At 35.5% G+C, this 16065-nt stretch overlaps 1 protein-coding gene across 4 annotated transcripts in view; it reads left to right on the plus strand.

Annotated features, from left to right (window-relative positions):
• The window catches only part of LOC149566639 (actin-related protein 4-like), a 233136-nt gene that overhangs the window by 156780 nt on the left and 60291 nt on the right, over positions 1 to 16065 (plus strand). For all 4 annotated transcript variants that reach the window (XR_016362264.1, XM_089819941.1, XM_089819942.1 and 1 more), the window contains exons 14-17: positions 3758 to 3809; positions 3965 to 4031; positions 14509 to 14571; positions 14710 to 14772. Coding sequence is in view for 3 of the 4 variants with exons in the window: in XM_089819941.1 (XP_089676067.1) it covers positions 3758 to 3809; positions 3965 to 4031; positions 14509 to 14571; positions 14710 to 14772 (245 nt within the window). In the remaining variant the exon portion in view is untranslated. The remainder of the gene's footprint in view (positions 1 to 3757; positions 3810 to 3964; positions 4032 to 14508; positions 14572 to 14709; positions 14773 to 16065) is intronic.

Raw genomic sequence — 16065 nt, forward strand, 5'->3', positions numbered from 1 at the left:
AGTAGGAAGGTTGCTTTGATACCACTTGTAATGTCCCCTTTTGGGATTCCCTTATATTAACTTCCTACAAGGTATTTACAATCTAGACTTAGAGAAATAAAATGGATTTGATTTTAAATTGATTCAGTTAAAGCAATACAATATAAGAAGAAATCACCCACATACACATTTTCATAACATAATTCATTATTAGTATAACGTCGATACTTGATTATTTCTTGTCCATCTTTTTCTTTAGTGTAGGCGGAGGAACTACAGTAGGGTGCCCTATTACCCTATTCTGGGCCTCACCATTCCCCTTTATTGTTTCTACCTCACTTTGACCATTATCCCCAAGATAGTGCCTTTGTATGATGTACCCTGTGCCCATTCCACTACAGGTCTTACATAGTGCCTTTCTATGATGTAGCCCATGCTCATTCCACCACAGGCCTTACATAGTGCCTTTCTATGATTTAGCCCATGCCCATTCCACCACAAGCCTTATGAAGTGCCTTTGTATGATGTAGCATAGTCCATTCCACCACAAGCCTTATCTTGGGAAATAATCATCTTGTTGATTTTGGAATAATAAACTTAATGATTTTAAAACTTATTGAATCTTTAATTGACATTATTGAAAATAGATTTGCTTATTCTCATAATGATCATCTTCCTAAAAAATGCACTCAATCTATATACATAATTTCCATCAATATATATATATATATATATATTAATAATAATAATTCATAGTTCTTATGTTAGTAAAAGATCCGCTATAAATGAATCGATAATATTATAGCAATATATGGGTTTGTCTTACAAAATACACTCTCCAATATTCCGTATATTCACTTCCACTTTTAAGAGATTATGTGTTTTCTGCTGCCTTTTCTTGTTCCATCCAGAGTTATTAAATATCCTCCCAAAGAGCCACTTTAGGCGGTCGCATCCCTTATTTCCTAGTTTGTTTATATGTGTTGCTTTGTTAAACATTGTGCCACCATTGTAAATCGGATATTATGATGCCATTTAGCTCATATGTTTGTAGTGTTTTATTACTTATATAATTTATTTTGAATGGTTAAGGAATACAATTTGATATAAATTATAAATTGGAAAGTTTTGAATAAAATATTAGAATTGTATGATTGAAAATATAAATTGGAAAGATTTGAATAAAATGTTAGAATTGTTTGGTTTAAAATAATAATTGGAAAGATTTGAATAAAATGTTAGAATTACCTGAATAGTAAGCAAGTTGAATTAAATAATAGAATAGAATACTAGATGTTATTACATAGAATATGAATACATATATACATGTATATATATCTATATATATGTATATATGCTTATATGCATATATATATACACACGTTTGTTGGTATTAATATATCTATGTACATACACACATATATATACATATCTATCTAACATTTATATATCTTTAAAAATTTGCTGAAATTCAAACTTCATGGATGAAATTCGGCGTATCCTATGACTTAGTACATGTGTGTGTGTATCTATATATATATATATAAACCAAGGTTCGCTCGTGGACCCCATAGACTAGCCTAGGTTCAAACTGGTCCATTGTTCGGGGCCAGTGCGCTGGGTGGTGCGAGGAGTGCTAGATTTTTTCCCTGTTGGTTTGAACTATTTGGAACCTAGTTCGAACCTAGGTGGACCATGGTAGAAACTGGCAAATTAAGTTTGAATTGTGGGAATTCTGGGCCCTGCGGATGGCAGAAATGTGGTTTTCTTGCAAAAATTAATAAGTTTTTGGCATCCACAACCTTGAAAGATTGTTATGAAATGCCAATAATATTGTTCTTGTTGCTGATCTCATTGACCTTAGCTCTATTGCCGAGTCAACTAATGCTGGAGAAGAAGAAGAAGATGAAGATTGAAGAACTTAGAATATTGATAGATTTTTATTCCATTAGTTCAACGATGAACATGAAACAAGGATACTTGAACTTGATGCTATGATTTATTTTTAAGCGATTTTTGTGTTGTTTTTTGCAGTAGGGCCATTTTTGTTCAAAACCCTAATTTTTTGTACTAGATCAAAAAATTATTTACATATTCTTGATGGTTTTTTGAGATCTCAACTGAGTTATCTATTTTCTCTGGGTGCCTCGATTTTTGTGCCTCGATTTTTGAGCCAGCCGATCTAGAAACTGACAACACATTCTTTTTGGGTTTTTTTGAGCTCTCTATTGGGTCACCCTTCAAAATTTTTGGGTCTCTACATTTTGAGGGTTGCATGTACTTGCATGTTGTTTGCATGTGTTGCTTTACCATGCAAAGTCTTGTGTTTTTCGGATTTCCTCCCTTAAAAATAGATTTCCTTAAAAATTATCTATTGGGTTTTGCTCTTTTTCCTAAAAAATGAAGATTTCTGTTGTCAGGTTTTGATTGATTTATCACCTCAAAAATCATGTTGGGTTTTAATTGTTTTTTCAACTCAAAAATCATGGCTTTTTGTGGTTTGTTTTGGAGCATTATGCTCATTTGCAAAGTTTTGGAGTATTATCCAAATTATCATCAGTAGTCTTCTCAGCAGACAACCTCTGCTCTAGATTTAGAAGACTTTCGGAAGAAAAACATTCAATGCAACTATTGCCACAAGTTTGGTCACATGAAGGTTGAATATTGGAAGTGCTTAGCTGCCCTATCTAAGCAATCTAGTTTTTAGCCCACAATGAACAGTGCGGAGCCCTTTGAGCAGACATAATCTGCCTTTTACACTTTTTGACAGCTTCGTGCTTTGGATAGATTAACCATTACAAGAGCATATTACAATAATAAATAGTTTCTATTATCTCTGTTTAGTATCTAATGGTTATTTGTTGTAATCTTTTGTAAATATTAGAATGTTTCTAATATTTAGTTTTCTGTTTTTAGAATAGAATGTTTCTATTCTTTAGTTAGTTGCAAATAATTGTTAGTTTTCTCTTAGCAAGAATGTAATGTTTCTATTCTTTACAATTGTTTCTTAAGGAAACATCATTCAGTCTCTTGTATAAATTGGTCTCTTGATCACTGTTAATAACAAGCAAATATTTTCCAATTACTTTGTAATAGAACTTATTACATGAACTATATGATGGTATGATCACTATGATAACAAGTTATGGTTGTTTTTGTTGTTTAAATGTGTTTATGCTACTATGCTACATTCTAATTTTAACTCATGATTCACACATGCGCGCGCGCGCACACGCACACACAATTTTTACTTGTTTTTGTACTAACAAATCCAAACCCCTTTCCAAAATTTTGATAAACTTGTTAGCCAGTTCTCGAACTTCAAACTTGGTACCGAACTTGAACCAGTAACTTAGCATATATACACATACACATACATATACACATTCATATACATATACAAACACACACACACACACACACACACACACACACACACACAGATATATATATATATATATATATGGAGTTAATATGTAAGCTTGATAAGGGGATATGACAGAGGCAACCCATTTTATTTACGAGTTTAATGATTCTTTTGTCTTCGCAAGCACTAAAAATAATTCTTACCTTATCATTCTTAAATTCTTCCTTGCGCAATGTAAGCTTATAATTGCCACAGGTTTTTGTGCTGCATAATATAGGACACAGAATACATGTTGTCTGCTTGTCTTTGCACAATGCCAATATGTATCATGTATCTGTTGGATCACGACTGGCCTTTTATATGCTATGCATGGGACACAAGATCATTGCTTTCTTCATTGTTTTTTTGCAGAGAATGGATATGCTAACATCCCAACAACACCATATGAACTTCCTGATGGGCAGTAAATCTCTTTTTCTATCATGACTTCATATTTGTAGTTGATCTGTTTTAACCTGTTTAAAGTCAACACGTTAGTGATTTATTTTGTAGTAGTGGGGACTCATAACTTGGTATGCGTATAGCTTAAACAAGCTTTTTTTTTTGTTGCACTTACAGAATTATAGAAATTGGAGCTGACAGATTCAAGATCCCTGATCTTTTGTTCAATCCATCTCTAATTCAGGTACTTACACACTATTTCTAATATGCCAATGCTTGGTTATCAGATGTTTTTTCAGTTTTTTTTTCCGGGTGACAGGCAGTCATGATTTCCACAATGAGCATATTTTGCTCTCCAGAATCCAATTATAGTAGTGCGAGACTTAAAATTTCCCAAGGAATTAAAGTCCTGCTAATAGAAAAAAATTTGATTATTCTTAATTATTGTTGCAATAAAATCCTGCTGTGCTTATTGCTTGCATGCTTGAAAGTTGAAAATACATTCTTCTGTATATGATTCCGCCATTTGTGTAGCTAAAAATTAAATTAAGTATAGTTTCATGGTATAAGAATTTTGCTCTTGAACCTTTTCCACATTGTGTCTAGTGGACTCTAAGACATCCTTCATAAGTGGTACCATTCTAGCTCTAATGGATATCTCAATCTATTTTTTTTTTCCAATCCCAAGTTTACTTAAGTCTGTTGCCATTGGAGGATTCCAAACATTGCTTTTACTTGATTCTTAGAAGTTCGCTGACAAGAATTGAGTCACAAAATAATCACCATTTGTGAACATTGTAATTTTGATCAAATTGTGTTGAACGCAGAGGCAGGACCTCAAGATCATCTAGAGGACTATGACAAAAGGCACAGGAAGCTTTATAGTTTAAACAGTGTCGGTTACTGTTGCACTCATGCTGGAAGTAGGCTGACAAGAGTTGTACTCTAGATTCACAAGATAATCACCATTTGTGAGCATTGTAATCTTGATCAAATCTTGTTGAACCAGTAGGCAGGACCTCATGACCATCAAGAGAACTATGACAAGACGCGCAAGGAAGCTTTAATGCTTTGAAAATCGTCTGTTACAGATGCACTAGCGCTAGAAGTTCATCTCTATTGCTCCAGCATAGTTGAAAAATCTCAAAACAAAATATCAAGCATTTGAAGTTGAGGGAACTTAATGAATCTTTTGATTTTCACTAAATTGTAACAAGGTGGATCTATTCCTAAATATCATTTGCTTTTCAAGGATTTCAATGATCAATTGGCAGCCATTGAAAAGTCAATGGATGATCAACATTTGGTTGCATTGATAATGCATATTTTGCCACCATTATTTGATTCTTTTGTTGAATTTTTGCATCCACTGGCTGACAATAATTTGTGTTTGCAAAGTTGTCATACTTTTAAAAAGGGAATGAACACAAGAGAAGTCAAGAGAAACAGCTTAAAACATCACAAAGAGTGTATTAAGTGCACAAATCAAGAATAGAGAAAAATAGATTAGAGTAATTTGTTTATCAAGCAAATCTTTAGAGGGAGAGAAGTCATTGTAAAGGTTGAAGTGGAAATGCTACTATTTTAAATATCCAAGACACACCAAGAAAGATTGTCGGAAGTGACAATAAGATCTTACACGGTCAATAGAAGTCATGGTATGTAAGTTTGTTGAGGAGGACGAACAAGGAGAAATAAAATGATTTGTTGTGGCATCGTGTAAACAATAGATTGAGTCTATGGCTTGGGTGCTTCTTTTTTGAACATTGGTATGTCCTTAATATGAATAACAACTCACTACCTTAATTGATCATTAGCTGCAAATTATGAATGCTGGTTATGGATCACAACCGCATACAATATTTCTGAGAATAGTACATTGCTTCCTTGAAGAAACAAGAATCAAGCAAGTACGATTCTGTCAAAATGTTTATGGGGTTAATAGTGTAGGAAAATTAGTGGGTATTGGGTAGGTTAGCTGATCCGTAAACGAATTGAGCACTTGCTCGGAATAGTTCACGAGTTAGATTTACAAAGACTACATTAGTCAATCTAACACCAGGATCTTTTAATTATTGATCTGAATCCAACATGTAAATTAAAATCTCTAATCTACTAAGCTCAAAAAAACAACTGGAAGAAAATCAAAAAAAGAATAGAACCGAGATGATAACGGATTTCACCGAAAATCAGCTACGTCTCCAGATTCGCCAGAAAAACGAATCGATCTATTGCTTTCAAGACTTGGAAATGCCACAGGTTACAAAAGGAAGTCAGCTTTCGCCTTACAAGAGGCCTCTAGAAAGCATCTCCACCTATGACCATAGCTCCCACGTCGGCAAGACGTCCTTGTAGAAGAACAAGAAGAAGCTTTCAAAGCTTTTACAAAGACTATGCAAAGTCTTGCCAAGTTTCAAAAATCTCCTCCTGAGATTACTTGGCTTGCAGAAGAAAGGCTTATGAAGAACTGAGAAGAAATTGGATGCCCCCACACATCCCCTTACACCCCCTTTTATACAAAAAAAAAGTGCCAGAATTGGGCTAAAATAAATTATGATAATTTTAGGGCCTTCAACTTATTACACTTCGGAAATAACCCTTAGCCATTTTAAAAGATTCGGCTATATGCAATTCTTGGGGTAACAAATTAACAATACCCTTAATTTAACAAAGGGTTGGCGGGTTTGTTAGTAGATAAAAATAAAATTTACCAAAAATCTTACAAATCCCGCAAAGGGCGTAGCGGCCGTTAAGCATTTTGGAGGGGCGCCGGTCGGGGGTTCCAACCCCGTTGGCGGCCCCTTTTCCCTCCAATTTTCGGCATGTACAGTTTAAATAAAAATTGTGGCTAGTGCTTATTAAGGTTAACTCGTGGTCTAACGGCCACTGCTTGGGTCTTAGGACTTGGAGGTCCTAGGTTCAAATCCGACCAAATATTTTGGTGAAATAAATTGTCCCATCCGCCACATAGGTGCCACGTGGCACAAAACTATTCGCTCTTCCGCCATGTGGATTGCCTCATGTACACCTTCCATACAACCCAAGGTGCCACATGGGCTTCCTTGCCATACACGTGGCACCGCATTTTTTTGCCTGTAATGCCACGTGTCAATTTTTGATTGGCTGAGAATGCTGATTGTACTTGCCACATCACTGGTCAACCCTTTTCCTGGGCGAACTTTGACTGCTCATAACTTTTGCATACAAACTCCTTTTTCGACGAAACGAACGCTGTTGGAATCGTGATGACGAGACCTTTCCAATGATGCCAACTTCGATCAATTTGATGACGATGAATTTTCCACTTTTTTTTGTCCCTAATCGCTGAGTTGACCAACCTTTGACCGGGCTTTGATTGGCAATATCTTGCACAAACACTCCTTTTTTGCCTGTTCAAGTTGTGCCGGATTCAGAATTCTGTGCTCTACGCAATGGCACTGCTTCCGAGAGAAACTGGAACACTTCAATTTTAGGCCCTGAAGGTCCTCCTGGATCAAACCTCCCCACTGAAGAACTTTTGGTCCTCCAAAAGTGTATAATTCTTTCAAAACATCTCGCATTCAGCATTTTGCCACTCGCCACAATCTGAATCTCGTGAATACACTGCCGCATCTGCCTAGTGTGGCCTTACACTTCGACAATGTAGGAATTCACAACTCCTCACGATGCAGCTCAAAAATGGAACTTAAAATACCCAAAGCAAGAAGGAAAAACTGAGTATGATAAACCTATCCCTCAGTGTTTCTCACAGGTAGTTCGCATTTTGCATCTCTCACCTTCTTCTGACTTGTTTTTGTTGCTCCTCCAACTGCTCGAGCATGGTATCTATGCCTCAGCTTGAAATAATCCTTCACCTTTGTACTTTGGAATAGTTGATTCAAGGCTCCAACATACAGCTCGGGTCTCGTCCATCTGTAGCAACAAGGTCATCGATAAATCCTTCAAGAACTCCAACCGAGTTCAGACTTATCTTGAAAATGACCATCACTGAGTCTTCAAGCTGAGAACATACAAGGTCATTATTGACCGTTCTCAACAACTCTGTTTGAAAAGTGCTCTTCAATTGAAGCTTCGCACTAAAAGAAACTGCAAGAAACTATAAGAAACAAATTGCTATCTTGTAGTAAGGAGTTATCAAGTATCTCTTTCCATTGATTACAAGAGACATGGCTTCCAAGAGCCTTACAAATTCTCACTTAGAAAGAAATACAACTTCATAAATAAACTGTTACAAACAATTTTAATGAGTTTTATTCTCACAAAACCACACTAGCTTATCAACATATTTATTATACTACAAACACATAGTAAACACACACAAGTTGATATACTAGTTCAACGAGCGACGTTCCCAGCTCTTTCGGAGCTGTTCGAAGGAACTCTCCTTTACTGGCTGCTCAAGCTGTGGTTTGGTTTCCTCTGGGATTGCTTCAAAGGTGGTAGCAACTATAGGCTCTGCTGTCATTTCATCAACATGTTGGTGGTTGGGTCTCTCTACGGACCTTGATCGACGATGGAGCTTTGGATGCAGCTTCCAACACTTTGCGTCCCAATGTCCACTAATGCCACAGTGGGTGCAGAAATTCTGAACTCTAGAGGATTGTCTCGTTTCCTTTTTGATTTCCAATCCTTGGTTCCGTGGTTGTTTCTTTGCCTTGACCAGATTGGTGATACCTTCCTCAGAAACACCAAGGCCCTTTCCTCTAAAACCCATCTTTCCTAGCAGCTTCGTTCCAATACCTTTTGTGTGCTTCTCAAAGTGCGCAAAAGAGCTCTGCTTGTCCTCTGCTGACTTCTTTTGGTCAGTGGAAGAAGATACTTCAAGATAATTGTTGTCACATTTGGCAAATTAAGAGTCTCAAGGTAATCCATTTGTTGACAATAGGCACACTCTACTACACCAGGAGAATTCGCCCAATCGTGGACACAAACAAACTTGGCCAATGGCTTTGTCGCTGAAGAGGCCCCCGTACCATCAGGCGGGGTAAGCGGGGAGTATGAGGATGATGTATCCTCAAAATGTGGACAAAACTTGCAAATGTGGCCGCTTTTAGATACAAGAGGACTCCCCTTATTCTGCTCTCTAGTGAACTCTTGTAATAGGATATCCAACCTTTTCTTTTCCGCATTGGCCTCTTCCAACAATCTCTTCAATTCTTCATTCTCTTTCTGAAAATGATGATTTGCCTCCTCTAGCCGCTGCACCTTGTCAAACTTTTCACAATGATCATGAAAAACAATCTCGATCATCTTCTTCATCTCAAAGAACTCATGTACCATTAGCAGTAGCATGCAAAAGATGTTGTCCTTAATTTTATATTCACAAAACTTGGGCAACACCATACAATTTTCACATTCCTAATATTTTTCAAAAGACAATTGATTATACTACCTTCAATCGACCTAATCTTATCCTACAGATGTCATTTTTGATTTTTGTCGAGTTATCTTTTGTTTTTTTGCAAAATCGGGGTTTTCTTTCTTGACTACAAGTACTCAATTTTTGGTAATCTTCAAGTCTTTGTGTGATTTTTCTTGAGTGGATTGTATTTTTGTCTTTGTTTTTATCCTAGACCTATTGCTTCTTGAATTCCACTCATTTCAAGCCATCATAGGCTTCATTTTGAGCTATACATTAAGAGATAATAAAGAATTAAGCCACATGCAAGTGGGATTTAAAGCCCGATTGCAGGTCATTGGTCTTGGTTTAAAAAGCTTGCCATATGGAGTAACAAGTCTATTGAGGCCTCTTAAGTCATGAAGTTGGGCTTTTTGTGACTCATAATAACTTGTTTTGAGAAGCATTCACTTGTAAGTTGTAATGGGAAAATAAACTTTAGTTACACTTGAAATAACATTTTTAAAGGGAAATGCAAGTAGGGTTTTAAAACTTGATTTCATAACTTCTTTTGAACTTGAACTGCTTGCAAAGGACAACATAAAACCCTTATTTGCCCTAAGTGTTTTTTTCCAAAGGTGTTGCGAGTAACAAGTTGACAGTTTGGAAATTGCTCTGAGTATATTTGAGTGGGTTTTTATAGCTTGAATGCATTGGTAGATATAAGCAATACTTCCAACACTAGTAACATCCCTCAAAAAATGCAACTACACTCATTCTCTTGCTGTAAGTTATGCTTAAAGCATTCAAACAATTGCAATACGGCTGGCAAAGCCTGTCTTAGGGTATAAAGGAACCATTTTTCATCAAGCACTTGCAATTTAAAATGCTGTCTCTCCACTTATGTACATGCTAAGTTGTGTTTTGAATATTTATAACACTTGCAATGTCACTTTTAAAGTCCATCTAGGGCATTTGAGGCCTTTCTAATGGCAAAAGATAATCCTAAGTTGCAGTGTCTCTTTCAAATCTTGTCTTAGGGCATAAGATGCAAGGCTAAAAACATTTCAAAGCTTGTGTTGCTGATTATAAACCACATTTTCTCCTAATGGGCACCGTTTATTGCAGAGATTGCAAGTTAGGTTGCAAGACACAAAGTGAACCCCTTTTTTGGTGTTAAAATAAAGTCTTTCAGCTACTATATTCATGCATTTTGGTTTTCATACTTCGCCATTTGTCAAGAGACCTTCCAAGACTGCAAATCACATTTATGGAAAGGTGTTTTGGTTTGATTTGAGTTGGCTTTTAAAATGCTAATCGGAATGCTTCAGTGGGTGGATTGTTAGCATTGTTTGCAGCAATTTTGTTCTCCTTAGAGGCTTTTTGAGAAGGCTTTTGATTTTTTGTCAACTTCAAGTGAAAAATGACATTTGGAGATTGAATTTGTTTTTCCAATAATACAAATTTCTAACAAAAAATGGAACAGAAGTTCTTCCCAAGAAAAAATGCAACATAGGATGCAAGCTTTTCCCCAAATAAATAACTTAAAGAATGTATATTTTCCCCACTTGCAAATGGAATTAACAATCCCATTTGAGCTCAGTTTTTCCTCTAACCTGCAAGTGGGCTTTAAACACCCATTTCTAAGCAGTAAATCTCCCCAAAGTGCACTTGTTATTAGATTTCAAAAACTCTCTCTCTCTCTCTCTCTCTCTCTCTCTATATATATATATATATATATATATATATACATATATACTTCAATACTTGCACTTACACCTCATTTTGATACCAAATACTTGCTTTATTTGCCTGCAATGCCCACAAACTGAAATTCCTGGTTCCCCAAATAAATAACTTCAAGATTGTATAACTTCCCCACTTGCAAATGGAGTTAAAAAGCCATTTCTGAGTTGCTTTTATCCTAAAAGAGCTCATTTTTTCCTCTAACCTGCAATTGGGCTTTAAACACCCATTTCTAAGCAGTATATCTTGCCAAAGTGCACTTGTAATTGGATCTCTCTCTCTCTCTCTCTATACAAACACACACACATACATATATACTTCAATACTTGCGCTTACACCTCATTTTTATACCAAATACTTGCTTTATTTGCCTTCAATGCACACAAACCGAAATTCCTCTTTGGTCTTACTTTGCAAAAGGATATAAAGCAAGAACAATCACATGATGGAGCCTACAAGGAGATGAAAAAGTGTTAAAATAATTGAGAGCATTGAATGCTTTCAAGATTGATTCCAAGTAAGTGATAGCAAACCAATAAGAGGTATTGTGAACTTTTGCCAGCCATGGGTGAGAACAAAAATCAGTAATTTGTTGATGCCACCAAATGCAGATTTCAAAGTGTTATTTTCTACAGATGCTCCCACCCATGTACAAATTTGAAGATTTTTGACACCTAAACACATCAAGCACGAAGCATTGTGTAGCACCATAAAGACCGACAAAGTATGATGTAATAGGTGTCATGTCTTGTCAGGCACTTAGTTTAATTTCATCATGCATTTTGTAAATTTGTTATTGACAAATTACATGTAATTGGGGTACAAGCTTAAATTGCAAGTTATCTTTTCACTTGGTAAGTCATTGCATGTAATCAAATTTCAGGTCAAGTACATCAGGACTTATAGTTTGAAAAAGTCAAAGCTAGTTAGGGATTAGGTCAAAGTTATTTGGGTTTCTTCTGCCTTTTTCTCTAAGCCCCTCATCTATTTATAGAAGGGAGCCTCATTGTAGTTAGGATGTTTTGGTAGGGAAATAAAACTCTGCCAGTTTGTATATGTACTCTAAGACTTTGAACTTAATGTAAATTAGACTGCTTTCAATAAAAGAGGCAAATTGTTTTGAGACTTTGAGCCAATCTAAACTGTTATGTGATGACATTTTCTTGAGTTGATTGTGAGTTTTGGTGTTTTTTTCAAAATGGACTTGAATTCGGTCTTGCAGACTTTGAGCTGCGTATAGCTTTTGGAATTTAGCTTGTTTTCAAATTTGGTCTTGCTGACTTAGTGCTGCTTTTACTTTCTCAGTTTTTGCATACAGGGTGAAATATGTGTTGGAAAATTTCAGCTGCACATTAGTTTCATTCCCATTCTCAAAATCTCATAAGATGCTATGAAAAGACCTTGCGCTTTCATGAGTTTTTTGGTTATATAAAATGCTGTTATCCTGAAGGTTATTCTTACGTCTAATTTTCTATTTATTAGAATTATGCTCGAATAGATACTTGGTAAGTAAATTACACTATAGCTTTAAGATTGTATTGTAACAAGTAACATCTATTAACAATAACAGATTTCCACAATCCATTTGTAAAATAAGAAGATTTCTGGATTCGATTCTGTGTGTTTATTTATCATCAACGTTTCGGATCACACTACATGATCCTTCATCAGGATGAGAAAGTGCAGGATAGTAAGATCTATTCAGAAATAGGAGAATAGGATGAATACCCTGCCCTGATTTAGCTTATTTTAAATGATAGTCAAGTGTTTTGTTGATTGCAGTAGTGATAAGAGGGGGAGCCTTCCCTGAGAATTAAGAGAGACTGTCTCACATGCTATGGCTGGAACCACTGTTTTGCAATTGATTTTAGAAACTGCCTGTTGCAAAACATCCATAGTTTTGTAAGTTCTGGTCATACTGACTTACAAAATTGCCACCCAACAGAAGGTACCATTACAATTCTGACCTTTGATGATCGCACAAGACTTATATCTATGCTCACTTGCCTTCGAATTGAAGATCATCAATTCAGGCTGTTATATTGATGTGTTATATTCAATTTTATGCATTCCTTTTAGCCATGAAAGAGCACTAGGTGCTCCATGCATACTTGCACCATTGTTAAGTTACAATCCCTATAAACGTATCTTGTACCTTTCCTTTCTTGATCCATTTTAGCCAAAAGAGTTATTGGGTTGTCCAGTCCTCGCAATTCATATCCTGTTGAATATCACCAAATTTCTCTGCTTTGTTTTCCATTTCCTTCAAATGAATTTGAATATGTATTCACATGGTCTCGTTTGTATTGAGATAAGACCTGCTATACCATTCCTTGCAGTTGTTTGTATTGTCTATGTAGTGTTCTCTTTATTTGATTTTTATAGTCAAGGCAGGTTTTTAAAAATTTAATCTTCTTATTTTCATTATTACAGATCATCCTACCAGGATAACTGCATGCTATAGAAAGAATATACAATAATAAGCTGGCTACACTAATGACTTGAAATAAAACACACACCATTAGCAAAAAATTACAGTATATCTATAATTGATAGAGACATGCAATGTACCACATAGCACCCCTTGACATTCATTATCAGTATTCCTAATTTAGTTCTTAATACTCTTTATCATCACTGTGCTGCTCAAAAGCATTCTTATATCAGATATGCAACTGTATCTGCAGAAGTTTCAATCAATTCAAGCATTTTCTGGCCTGTGAGATTATAGCTCTGAAATTTTTAGAACAAATCTAGAGATAGTCTGGACTATTAATCTCTTCACTGTTAGGGGTATCTTTGATTGTTTTTGTTTTTGAAAACCTGACCATCCTCACATAATCATGTATTCTAGCTCTAATGCTGATTGACAATTTTAGTCATACTAGAGCACTATTCTTCATAAGACCCTTTGCTTGGATATACTTGCAGTTCTCTATAGATTAGTTTTATAGATATGAGCTTCTATAAATAGCTTGTACTGTCTTTACTATTGTTTAACAGCTAACTATTCAGATCAATCCCCAACACATCCTCACCACACTCTCAATCATCTTGTTTAATTAAATTTCATTCTAGTTGTAGTTACTTGTGTATGTTTCACGTTCATCTTAGCACATAGTTTGATTCTGGAAATGATATTTTTGAGTTCTTGATCTTCTAGGTCATTCAAGGACATTATTGTAATTTATTTCATTCTATGAGTGCATGGCATAAACATCCTCTTTCCAACACTAGGTTTGCTAGTTACATATAGTTCTAGAATATGAAATTTTACAAAACAAGTGAAAATAAACATGATTCTTTCTGTATAAACTTAAGCTTCAAGGATAGAGACATCAGTCTTGCACTTAATGATTTAGTTTTAACCTCTCATATGCAGAGAGCTCTTATAGTCGGGTACTATTTTAATGTGTTACTTATTTTCTGTAAGGCATTCCATGGAAACACATATATTAAGTGGCTTCACAGTTTCTATATCTAATCATTTCGATGCAAGGGATTGGTACTGTGACACTTCCATGTTTGTGTAATAGTTTTGACTAATATTGAATCACATGGGTGAGAGATGCATACTGAGCATTTTCCGTGCCTTTAACTGGGCATTACTTTGTTACTAAATATTTTAATTTTACAGACAATACCTAATGTGGATAAGCTAGATACTTCTGGATATGCAGTCCGTGGACTTCCACAGATGGTGAGGAGAACCTGTCTATACTTTTCATTTGATAGTTTCTAGTGCTTAATGAAGATCATCATTGATTCTGGATGGTGTTTGTTGAGTTAGCAAATTTAGCTCTTGAATACTCAGACATACTTTAATTATTCTGTGCAGGTTATTGAAAGTATAAACAAGAGTGATGCAGATATACGCAGGGAACTGTTCAGCGCCATTCTTGTAATTTCTTTTATTTCAATTTTGACTAGTTATCTCCTTTGTCAGCTGTGAATTTTACTGCATACTAGATTTTTAACTATAACTGCATTAAACCAATCATCTCAGAATGCAGAAATGCTCATATTTTGTACCCATGGACAAAAGGATTAAAGTGTTTTTTTTAACATATAGCATAAATGGATTGAAGCATTTCTAAATGTAAAGTTGGCATTCTTAAAAAAAATTATGATCTCTTTTGCAATGATTATCTGTGATATCTGTTTCAATCTCCACCAAAGTTCTCAGTACAATAATTTGAAGTGTCAACCTTTTCTTTCTTAAATTTAGGCAGACGATTTTATAAGTTTGTAAAAAATTCTTATATGGAAAGTTACAAATAAAATACCAAGAAATCACCTTCCTTTAGATATAGTCTTAGGAAATATTACTTTGTCCCTTATTTGAGCGCATAGTTCCAAGAATCACGGCGATTCATGCGATTCACGCGATTCGGCGATTCGATTCAAGCCAAACGATTTTTTGTGAATCGGTGAATCGAATCAGCGATAAAGGGTTTATGAAATAAGTTACTAACTAAATTTCAAGGGTTTTTTAAATTTTCCAATTCATGGCCGATTCGATTCCGATTCATGGCCGATTCACGATTTGATTCGGCCTTGCCGATTCCGATCCGATTCCGATTCTTGTTACTTTGTTTGAGCGGGCTAACCATCAAAATCTGCTTCTAGGCTATTTTAACAGAGAAAATTTTGTTTCAAATGCACGTTTGCAACAAGACAGAAAGAAAGCATACAAGGGCACAGCTGGATGCATTGCTAAGAGCCATTAAAATTAATCAAAATATCTATCAAAGTTCAGCAATTTAGAAATTAGCTTTCGGGGCTTGGAGAAATTCTTAGTTTAATGTTTGCTGGCAGTTGAGAACTAACCCTTTTGAAAGAGTTGACATTTGAATTGGCCGCTGGACATATTGCTAAGGGCCACTAGAATAAATGCAATTGATTTCTACAAGTACAACAATTTGGAAATTGTATGTCAGGTGGTTGTCAGATACAGTGGTACATTTATTGTTAATTGTGGTAAGACCATTAACGTGGAAGACAAGTCAACAAGTTTTCATTCAATCACATGTTAACAAAAAAGCTTTACCATGGGCATCAAAGTAGAAAATCTTAACATTTGCCAAGTTTGAAGCACATGGTTAGCAAAGGATTAAGGCTAGCTACCAGAAAGGGTTGTCCACCATTGTTTTGCAATATAGAGTAGAGACAATTGTTACCATGAATGCTGATG

Source organism: Cupressus sempervirens, chromosome 3 (genome assembly GCF_028749045.1).
Source record: "Cupressus sempervirens isolate cs-2001-9-10 chromosome 3, ASM2874904v1, whole genome shotgun sequence".
In the NCBI taxonomy this organism is placed as follows: domain Eukaryota; kingdom Viridiplantae; phylum Streptophyta; class Pinopsida; order Cupressales; family Cupressaceae; genus Cupressus; species Cupressus sempervirens.